Source organism: Passer domesticus, chromosome 7 (assembly GCF_036417665.1).
Source record: "Passer domesticus isolate bPasDom1 chromosome 7, bPasDom1.hap1, whole genome shotgun sequence".
In the NCBI taxonomy this organism is placed as follows: Eukaryota; Metazoa; Chordata; class Aves; order Passeriformes; family Passeridae; genus Passer; species Passer domesticus.
In genome coordinates, this window is record NC_087480.1 from 7732428 (window position 1) to 7743564 (window position 11137).

General features: G+C 45.9%; 1 protein-coding gene and 1 long non-coding RNA gene across 2 annotated transcripts; both read left to right on the forward strand.

Moving 5' to 3' along the window:
• The first annotated feature begins 970 nt into the window (after positions 1–970).
• Positions 971–5907, forward strand: LOC135304368 (protein FAM162A-like). Its single transcript, XM_064426688.1, has 4 exons — positions 971–1399; positions 3261–3366; positions 4568–4676; positions 5315–5907. Exons 1-4 carry the CDS (start codon positions 1267–1269, stop codon positions 5420–5422), a joined length of 456 nt encoding a protein of 151 aa, XP_064282758.1. The 5' UTR covers positions 971–1266; the 3' UTR covers positions 5423–5907.
• A 1495-nt stretch (positions 5908–7402) lies between these two features.
• LOC135304369 (uncharacterized) lies at positions 7403–10772 on the forward strand. Its single transcript, XR_010365775.1, has 3 exons — positions 7403–7825; positions 10068–10199; positions 10359–10772. It is a non-coding gene; the product is annotated as an uncharacterized LOC135304369 (long non-coding RNA).
• Positions 10773–11137: the final 365 nt, after the last annotated feature.

An 11137-nucleotide genomic window follows, 5' to 3' on the forward strand; every position in this document is an offset into this window, starting at 1 on the left:
TTTCCTCAGTATCATTAACTCCATGTCCCCAAAAAATATAAAACATCTCTATAAATGACAGTGTTTTTCTTGGGGCAGAAGCTGAGGAGCCAGAGCTGCATCTGTTTCACATCTTTCATCCTTTCAGTCCCTTAAGAATATCCCTGCCAATACCTGCAGTACTCTTCCCTTACAGTCCCTCCCCTTGCTCTTAGACATATTTTTGATTACCTGCAATATTGCATTTGATAGCATTGCTAAATAGTTCTGAAAATTTTCCTTTTGGCAACTGCTTCTTCACTTTTGAATGGAATTTTTTTCCCTACGTGTAAATCAGCTTTAGGGCCTCGTATGTCTAAGGAGAGTAAATACCCCACATTTCCAAATGAAACAAGTATTTTGCATTTCCTTTTCTTGACCCATCGGGAAGATTTTTGTGCAAATGAAGAAACAATGTTAAAGTGATAAAATAGCACTGGTTGTGGTTCTTTCTCTGGTTAGAACAGTTGGTGTTATGGAAAACATTCAGCACTATCCAGACTTTGTGGAGGGCAAATACTTTATAGGTATCACTACATTTGAATGACAGTTTTACTGACTGACAAATACTACATCAGCTGAGGTTTTTGTTATAATTTCTTAGTTTACTGCTTCAAACCTGAAGCATATCTGAAGTATATTTCTTTGCTAAGAAAGTTTGCAGTCTGCATGTGAGATGGACTCCCTATACTGCATTTATAGGTACAGACATCAACTTTATTTTCCTGCCACCAAACCACATTTATTCTGAGATGTGGTAAACACTGCTCCTTTTCAGAAAATCTGTTTAAAGCAACTGATTTGCAAGATTATTTTGTAGCTGAGAACAATTAAGATCTCTAACAGCTTAACCAGCTGTGCTAATTAGCACTCACAAAGCCTGTCTTTGGGGAAATACAGCACACTGTCTTATTTTAGTTCTTCCATAGTAAGAACTGAGAGAATAATTTAAATAATCAGTGTTCTCCTGAGCAGCTCCTTGGGATGGGGAGCCTGGAGCAGAGTCGAGGCTGGGCGTGACCTGCCACAGCGGTGATTTCTGCCCGCCCAGCTCCCAGGGTGTGTCATTCTGGTAAACATAGGTGATAAATTTAACTCGTCATCACGATGTAAGCAAATCCTGTTGTCAGGGTGGAAGTGCATGCTACTCCCTTCTTACAGGAAGGGCTATTTTTACTTTAATAAGTCCTAGAAGCAGCCTCCTGGGCTCCTGCCCAGGCTGGTGGGGCAGTGGTGGTCCAGGGCGGGATGCTGGGGAGGCTGCTGGGGCACAGCCCTGCGCTGTGGCAGCGGGTGGCCCGGCCGGTCTTGTGCCCTGCCAGAGCTGCTGGCAGCAAAGCAAAGAACGCCCAGGACATGGCTTTGCAGACGGCTGATCCAGGTGGGTAGAAAACCTTTGGTCACTGTTTTGTGCTGCAGCACGGAGGGAAAGGGTATTTGCTGGAAAGGGTGAGAAAATGAGCCTCATTCTCAGCCATGGCTGAGTTATTGCAGTGCTTTGTCTCCTGGGGCTACAAATGGTACTGAGGTAGGGAGCACACCCAGAGCTCTGACCAGCACAGTGCACAGGGGTAAAGGTTTTTTTATTAAACAGCTGTTCCCCTGTGGCAGCAAATACCAAATGATGCTTCATGTCAGGGAATATGTCAATTAAAACAAATAAGTGTTCCTCCTCTTACCCAGCTGCCAGGTCTCCAGAGGAGGATCAGGGTGTGTCCCTGAGTGTGCAGGGCTGGTGCAAGTGGAGGACTTCCTCCCTTCTGCTTCCTGATCTGTTCCTTGCCAGGTTACAGCCACAGCTCTGTGTGCTTGTGCCAGGCAGTGCCCTGGATTATGAGGCAGGGAGCAGGCATGGGCTGCTCCCAGATGAACAAGCTTCCTGGTATGGACACAGTTTCTCTTCTTAACCTGCACCACCACTTTCTTGGCTATGCCTTTGCAGACCCCTCACCCTAGGAAAGTTGGGCTGCGTGGGCCTGCCAGTGCTCCTGTGGGGTGGCTGGGGGTCTCCAGCATGGGGCTTTGCCCTTGTCTACCTTGGGAAGGATCATGTGCTTTTAGCAAGTGTACTGCTTGCTGCAGATTTGATTCTGGAACTTGCTGATGTAGCTGTCCTGGTCTCACTGCATTTTGTGAGAGAAATAGGAGAAGCAGGAGACTAAATTTAATTTTCTTGGGCCAAGATTTACAATTGGGATTTTTTAGCCACTTACAAGTCCTGGCATACATGAGCAGGTCTAGGGCCAAGGCACTTACTATAATTTCACCATCTCAACACAGGTAGGAAGAAATGCTCTCCATGCCCTGTTCTGTAGCAGCAGTGATTTCCCTTCAGCTGAGTACCAGCAATCCAGCAACAGGCAGGAAGTGAGGATGCTGAGACTAGAGACATCTTCATGTCCATCTCTTCCTGCCCATCTTGGTCACAAATGTACATTTCCCAACCCAAGTCCCACATTTGCAAGCACAGGGCATTGTAGTGTGGCTTCTTGGGTGCACCTACCTGGATGAAAGTACTGAGCAGCCTCAGCTGCCTTGCAAAGACCACTTGTGCAGGTGTGCACTGCAAAAGCCAGGGTTTGAGTTAGCCATTGCTTACCGTGTTTTTCAGGGTCTGTCTGCCACTGTCCTTGCTGTTGCCTGTTATTGGGCTTGCTTCCATCAAGAGGAGCCAGAGTCCTTTTCTCACTGTGCTCTGGGTGACAGCATGCAAATGGCATCACCGGTAGCCTGATGGGGTGTAATGTATCATCATTAGAGTGCAGTAATGAGGTACCCAGCTTGCATGAGAACAACTGCCAGTCTCCCACCAGGCTGCATTTTAGCAGACATCATCTCTCCATCTGTGGTTTCAGGAGGAGCTGTTGAGGAGTTAGCTACTTGTGCTGCTGGCAGTTTGCTTAACTCACTAGTTGGGCCATTTAAAAGCAAGATGCTCACAGGGTGAGATGCTGTGGGCTCAGGGACTTCAGCCCTACATCATTTGCCCTCTTAATCAGGAAGTTTAGAAGAGATTTTTAGTTTAAAACCTACCAAAATTAAAGGGAAGAAAGTCAAATTAGCTGCAAATGTAACAAAGCACCTCACACCAGCTGCTGAGTCTTTTTGACGTTAAAAAGCACATTTAGCTTCCACAGAATAGAAAAGAGTAATTTTAAACTTCCAATCCTTTTCCCTCTGTACCAACAGTTCTTTTCCCTTTTTGAAGCTTAGCTCATTGCTTTTTACAAAATCTCTTACAGCTAAAGAAGCTTTCAGGAATAAGAGAAGGCCTACAAATTTTGATAAAAAGGTGCTAGTATGGTCAGGACGCTTCAAAAAGGAGGAGGACATTCCCAGGCACATCTCGTAAGTGGACCTGTCAGAATGATTCTTTTGGCTGTGAACACACAGATTGAGACCCCAGCCTGCATTACCCATGGTTTTGTGGGGGTTAGTAACTCCCCCATGCTGGTGTCCAAAAATGGCTGTAAGTAATTGCAACTCTTGTAACTTTTTGTCATTCCCTGTGAGGTAAACTGGATTTGCTTATTTTAGTTATCACAAATTTCAGACTAAGCTGAAGTATCTTTTGCAAGACGAATGGCTTTGAAACTCAGAAGCCACCGTGATAAGATATCATTCAGTCTGGGTTTTTACATGTTTTTCTAGGTTTTATTGATTAGTGATTAATAATGCTTCATAAATTTTAATTAGAAGCTGTGGTTACATACAGCTTTTGTGACAGACTTGTGCAATGAGTTCCTCCTCTATGGGCTGTGGTATCACCTCCTTGTTGAGCTATTTTGTTAAAGGATTGTCACTCAGCTTTGGCGTCCTAAAGCTTCTGACTTGTGACATGCTGGGTTCACCTCCAGCTGTCCTTCCCCTTGCAGGTGTGAGTAAATCCACGGCTGGATATAATTTCAGGGATGGCTCATTGCCATGCTGCAGTTTCTTGCAAACATGAATTGTTGGTTATACGCCAGGAGTTACTCATGGAAGGTGGTGGAGATCACTGGTGGAGAGCCCCCAGTGATGGATGGGGCTGTTCAGTTGCTTGGGAAGAAAACTCCTGGATGGTGCAGTTGTGTGCTCTGAGCCAGTCAGCCTCCCACTGCAGGCAGATGCTCGTGGGGCTGGTGCCAACTGCCTGGCAGGTGCTGTGCTGTGGTGGCTCCCTGAGGGTGGCATGGCCCCAGTGTCTCCTCCTCCTGCACAGCACCCCATGGCCTGCCCTGCAGCACCCAAAGGTCAGCCCTTCATTATTATAATGGAAAGCCTTTCCTGTCCCTGTCATTTTACAGGCATTCACTCTCTCACACAATAAAGGAATACAGGAGAGCAGGAGCTTTTAATCCTGTCATTACTGATGACTTTTGACCTAAATCTTTCCCCCACAGGCTAATTTTTACAGTTCTCCTTTAAGCAGCTGCAGAAAAAGAAGGCTGAACCCCATTGTACATTGGCAGGAAGTAGCTGCAAGACTTGAGCATTCCCTAGCCATCTCCCCATGATCCCATTTCACACAGGCTGCTGCAGAATGAAAAGTCTGCTCTGTCCTCCACAGGTCTGAGGTCCTTGACACTGCAAGGAACATTGCCAGGATAAAGGTTTGCTACATCATGATTGCACTGACCGTGCTGGGCTGTGTGACCATGATCATCATGGGCAAAGAAGTGAGTATTGTTTCTGGGGGAATTGGTTCACTTAATGTATGGTCTTTGGAAATAACCACCTGGGTAACAGACAGATTTGAGAATATGTACACATGAGCAATGTATGCACAAGATCTGTATCACCCCTGCTCCAGAGGAGACACTGGCATTGGAAAGCACAACCTGCTGATTAATGTGTTGCTCCTGACCCACACTGCCATAAACCTGTGCAGTGCAATGCTCTGCATGATGGTGTCTCAACAGGAGGCTGGGCCAAAGGTAATGGAATAGCTCAGTGTCAATTGAACTTGGTTCTGCCTGACATCTGTCAGCCATGAGGCTCCTGTGGTCCTGCCTGCCTGGCCTAGATGCCACCATGGTCACGAAGAGCTGTGACTCTTCTCCCTATCCCACCCCACTGCTGGGTCTCCAGTTTGACTTGCAAGTCCCAGTGCACCTGTAATCAATTTACAGTGTAGTTCTCCTGCTAATCAGAGCTGCAAATGCTGGAAATGTGGTGTAACAAGGAAACTGATTAACTTATATCACTGCAAAATATCAAAAAGGACAGTGAGGTGTCAAAGGAAGTGGTGCAGATGTGGGGAAATTTAGTGGTGGCAACTGTGTGCATGCAATGATTTCCACCAAATGGTTTCCAGGCTGCGAAGAAGGATCAGACGCTGCTGAGGATGAATGCAGAAAAGAAGGCCAAATGGAGGGCTGAAGTGGAGAAAGGTCAGGAGGCAGCTGTCAGGAAGTCACAATGATTTGGAAGAGATTTATTTTAACATAAGGAGATAAGTGATTTGCACATGTGGCATGTGGACCTGTCTTCCTTTAACTCTTAAGAGCTTTTTCACTGAAACTCTCAGAGCAAAGACTCCACTGCTTAAAAACTGCTCCATGCAAACTGGGAACCCCCTCTGGAAACTAATTGCCTTTGTGGCTTCTGGTCTTTGGCGCCAGGCCCAGCTCAAATACAAAGATCTGTTTTGAACTTCAAAGTGTGGAAAAAACAAATGCAGGACTCCCCAGCTCAGGATCAGCTTTTCATGGTGCTGCTGGTGCTCAGGTCGTCTCCAGTCCAATCATTGCTTCCAATGATTGTCATGAAAGTTGTCTAGCACTTGCTTAGCTGTGATTTTAGTCCAGAGTAATTGTTAATACATGGTTTGCTAAAACTGAATTCTTTTTAATCATCATAGTTCATTAACTCATAATAAAACAGCTGTCCAATTACATCTAAAACAAATGCATCTCTTCACAGCTTCATTTAGAGTGTCACCAAACTCTCTGGGATGATGCTTAACAGATGGGAGAAGTCCTAATGAGATATTGAAAATTACATTTTCACAAAGTGACTTAACTTCAAGGCAGCCCCAGTTCATGCCTGTGGGTGCTGATGCTCTGATTCCCCAAGTGTCACGTGCGATTCCTCAAGACCTGTAATGCTGGCTAGTGGAGCTGGATGTGCTGCATGGAGTCCCAAGGGACACAGCGTGGCAAAACCCAGCCAGTCTTACCCCAGCTGTACAGGATATGCTGTAGCCATGCTCAGCCCTGGGGCAATGTCCTGAGCATCACACTGGGGCCTGCCTTTCCAAGGTTTATTGCTTGGAGCAGTCACACTTGCGCTCCAGGGCAGTTTGGAAGCTCCTGCTCAGGTCTCTGTGGTTTATTGTGTCAAAAATCAGTTCATTTATTGCTGAAGTGTCACTGCACAAACAAGATGCTGGCAAAATTGGGCTGAGGCATTGCCAGGTGGGCAGCAGTTGCTGGGCTCTGGGATTCCATCTTCTGTGGCTTTTGGGCAGTTTTTTCCCTCTGGTGATTCTTAGGAGCACTTCTCTCCATGCTGCTCACCTGTTTAGGGTGAGGGGGATGTTACTTCTGTCACATCTCCAGGCTTGCAGTCCTGAAGTCCTTGTTTCTGACTCGGAGCCCCATGCAGTACAGTTCACCAAAACTGATGTCTGGTCCCTGTAGTATTCCTCACAAAGCACATCCCAGGGAAGTGAAATAATGGTCTAGGACAAGTAGAGAGTGAACAAGTCTCTGCTGAGAAGGCACTTTTGCTTCACAGGTAATATGGACTCTTTCATTTTATATGACCTGGTTTTCTTGGTTAGTGCAATAAACTGCAAGAATTACCTCAAAGTTAGTGCTCATTTGGGGATAAACCAAAAGAGCTTGCTCAGTCTCTTAGATTTTTTTAAAAAATTCTTAAATGCCTTTCATGTGCCCCTTTTCAGAAGGTGCATGTAACAATTAAAGGAACGATTTTGATGCTTGTAAACAAATCCACATCCATGTTCTGAGCTTCCCTGACTTAAGCAGGAAAGGAGATGACCACAGCAATATCTAAAGAGCAAGAAAATTAATTGTGACTTGTTCCAGTCTCTGCTCTGCACTCCCCTCTGCTAGGAAAAAAACCTGCTGCAATTGTGAGCTATTATCAGATCCTTTTAAACAGCCATGGTCTCTGCCTACAGTGCCTAAAGCTGCCACATTACACATAGTCATTAAGAAAAAATCAATTCTTTCTCCCTGAGCCACTGGTAAAGCATCTGAGTGACCAAATGACCCAGGTGCTTTTGGGCTCTTATAAAGAGCTATGGCTATTATGTAGGGAAGGATCCTTTACCAGTGCCTACAGGATTATTCATTTTAATAGCATATCAATAGTCATTTAAATATTATAAAAAATCAGTTGGACTGACCTCTGGCTTGCACTTGGTTGGTGGTGGGTGGCTGCTGGTGTAGCATAGCCTTAGCTGGAGTCTCCCCTGTATGAACTGGACATGCCTCTCCAACACTGGGACTTATCACTGCTTGTTAAGATCTGTTTCCATCTGTGTCTGCAAAGTCCTTTGACTCTCCTCTTGAAAAGCCTCTAATTAACTCAGAGTCCTGTGTGTATAATTGGCTGATCCTCAGCACCTTATAGTTGTGAGTTTCTTTATTTCTCCTCCCATCTGAATTGCTTCAGTGTCACACCTGATCCTCCAGGCATTTAAAAAGGGATGGGAGGTGTTATTGGCTAGGAGCTTTTTAATAAAGTGCCTTGTGTTTTGCCAGCCCAGCCCTGAGGAGAGGGGCTGGCTCCTTTCTCAGGCAGGGGATAGAGCTGAGAATGTGCTGGTTTGCTGTGGTGCTCAGAGAGACCAAGGGTGAGTCCTTTCCACTCTCACCTCCTTGTTTACTGCTCTGTGCTGGGAGAAATAATTCTTCTTCCCTTACAGGATTTTTTTCTGTTTTAATGAATTCTTTTATGGCAATGGTTAACAATGTACTGGTGCCATAGAGGTTTGTATTACAGTAACAATTATTGTGGAAGCTCTTCTGCAGCAGCTGGGGTTGATCTAATTCTGCTTCCATTAAAACCAGTGCTGCAGTTCCTCCTGGCTGTGGATTAAGGTTATCATCCATGGCTTTTTGAAGTTTCAGTGATTTCCAGAGACTTAGCTTCCCCAGGGAGTCACGCTGCTGCAGGGCAGAGCTGGGTGCACTGAGCTTTCTCCCTCCAATGTGGTGACATCAAGCTTTTATGGGAGGCTCTGCATCACGAGCCTCGCAGTATACCAGAGGAAAAAAGTCTCAGCTCAGTCAGGAGATCTCAGTCCTTTCATTTTACCTCTTGTTTTGACCTTCTCAGGGTCAAAAACAAATCAAGTGTCTAGTGACACTGGTATGTTCCTGCACTTGAGAAGGATTTTTTCCATTTTTTCTTGTGATTCAGAAAGACCTAATTTTAAAGACTACCCTGTTCTTCCAGTGTTTAGTCTCCCACCAAGCGGAGAAACTGCTGCTTGTTTTAAGTCTAAATGCACACAGCTTCAGCTTCCAGGCATTGAACATTGTCTTCAACATGGAAACTTTCAACCCAGCTCTTCTCTGTGTGTTACCAGTCACCCCTCAGCTGTTGTTTGGCTGCTATGCTTAAAACACCTGGAGTTTGTAACCATTCCCTGGTGGGTATCATTGGCTTACTGGCCAGTTAAATGATTGACACTATAGTGAATTTATTCCTGAATCAAGTGATTTACTACATTAGTAGTCCCCTCATAAACAATCCAAATGGATTGCTTTTGTTTGTTTTAGCATAGAATCAATCTAGAACTCTGCAGAAAGAAGGGATGTAAAAGCTTCCCAGATTTTACTGACTGCCCTGGAAAATGAAGAAGCACAATGGCTATGCATCAGAAACTGGTTCTCTTCTGTCTGTGGCTGAGGCATCAGCATGTGCATGAGCAGCATGGCCAGATATGCCTGCAAATCTGCTTTTATTTCTGGGACTGCCAAGGATCAGATCAAAACAGCTTCAAGGCTTAAGGTCTCCTCTGGGTGAGATGCAGTGATGGTTTGGATCTGTAAAGGGACCTGCTCCTTCTTACCACAAAGATCTTTCCAGCTTGGAGCAGACTCCTGATTTCTCCCTTGCTCAGCATCATTGCAGCAAGTTAAGTGGTGGCTGCTGCTGCCACTGGCACTGGGATCCTCATGACCACCATGATTTCAGAGCTGGCTTAAACACCTCTGTCCTGCTTGGATTTGGCATGGAGTCATTCTAGCCTAGCAGGAAAGCAAGGCCAATGTTCAATAATTGGAATTAATTAATGAATCATTCATTAATCCATTGAGATAACATTAAAGCAATTTTCCATGGTTAAGTAGCTTGATGGTTGTTAGTGCTGTGTGATGTATTGCAAAACCTCTGTGACAGTCATATAATGAGTAAGTAACTCCTGAAGGGCACTGAAAGGACCTGAGCATTTAATTTCTCTGCTCTGTAAAGAATCCAGACACAACTTCCAGCACTGCATTAGTCAAGCTGGTTCCACACCTTCTCTGTTCATGCAAGACCATTTCTTGGAAACCCAAACCTCATTCCTGACTCTTTCTCTGCAGCAGTGTTCCTCAGTGAAGGACCCAAATCTTGAGCTCCTTGGGCAGGGAGAGATGTTTGCTGGGTGTGTGACCTCTTCCTCACCATAGGGAGGAGGTCAGTCTGGAGGAGGGTTTCATTGGGAAGAGTTGGGCTCATTCATGGCTTTTTTATGTTCTGCAGCATGAGCAGAGTTTCACCAGCATGAGCAGAGTTTCACCAGCATGAGTTTCACTGCATGGTGAAACTGCACCAGAATACAGAGGGATTTTCATGCTGGTCTGTAATACACATCCCACAGATGATGTATGGTCCTGTGACATTTTCTAAATGAAATGGGAACAAAAATAGCCGAATGAATTACAATTATTCCTAATGGTTAATTTTTGTCTGTATGCAGAATGTGTGAATGCAAACACAGCTCACATGGCGCTCTATGAATTTCACCCCCTTGCCCTGAACTTCTCATCCCCCGCAAGCAATTTTATCAGTCTAAACATTGTCCTGCAACAAATTTCTACCAGCAGGGCTATAATCTGTACCAAGGACATCCACTAAGGCTGTGAAGACATCATTAAAGCAATGGTGCTGCAGGGGGAATGGAACAATCTCCAGAATGGTCCCAAGTAGTTTTAAGAAGCAGAAGAAAACTGTAAAAGGCAAGCAGTTAAATATCCCAATATTTCAGGACTCTAAGCCTCTGGAGAAGGCAATTTTACTTGACAAACAACCATTAATGCAAAGCAAGAATACAGCTATTGTATGTTGTTCTTTCCCACTCATTTCTTTTTTTTCTTCTCCTTGGAGCTGTTGTGCAGGTGGCACAGGGGATGCTGTGAGCTGGGGACTGCTGGGCACCCACTGCTGTGGTGTGAGCGCATACAGATCCTGTGGGATGCTGTGGGGCTGCCGAGGACTGCACAGTGAAACCCTGCAAAAATGGGGAAAGTATCCTATGTATTAACTCCCACAGTGTTGGGGGTTAGGATTTTTCCTTTTGTTTCTTTCTCTCAGGGAACTTTCTTCTATTTGTTGCTGGGACAAATAGGAGCTGTAGTTAAGAGAGACAAAAGATATAGCCAAGGAGAAGGGGAAGAAGGGCAGCTGGCTGAGGGGCATTCTCTTGGGAAGGGCAGAGATTTGGGCTGGGGGAAGGGGAAAGGGCAGCTCCTCACTCTCCATCACTCTTGACATTGGAGGGGAGACAGGCTGGAGAGAATTCACCTGCACTGTGGGGTTCCATCTTCTGCTGTCTTCTTCTACCATGAGTGAAGCTCTGCTCATTGGAACAGCCATTGAACTGGGGCCTTATTAACACACTGGAAGGGGCCCTCACCATCCACTCGGGTGCCTCAGGGAAAACCCAGGACCCCGAGCCCCTTTCCCCTCTGAGGGAGCCTCTCCCAGCCGTGTTCAGGAGCCGGGCTGCCGCTGCCCAGCCCCGCCGTTCCTCTGCCACTGCTGCGGGTGTTTCACTGCACCCTGCCCGACAGGACACCCCGCAGCTCCTGCTACAGCTGAGGAGTTTCTGCTACATTTTGTTTACTGCTCCACCCTGGGGTGTGCCCGTCTCTGCCGCCCCAGCTGCGCTCTGAGG

Coding starts and splice junctions, on each gene's coding strand:
- LOC135304368 (XM_064426688.1), top strand. CDS start 1,267: ATGCTGGGGAGGCTGCTGGGGCACAGCCCTGCGCTGTGGCAGCGGGTG. Junction 3,367..4,567: donor GACATTCCCAGGCACATCTC/GTAAGTGGACCT, acceptor TGTCCTCCACAG/GTCTGAGGTCCTTGACACTG. Junction 4,677..5,314: donor TGATCATCATGGGCAAAGAA/GTGAGTATTGTT, acceptor AATGGTTTCCAG/GCTGCGAAGAAGGATCAGAC.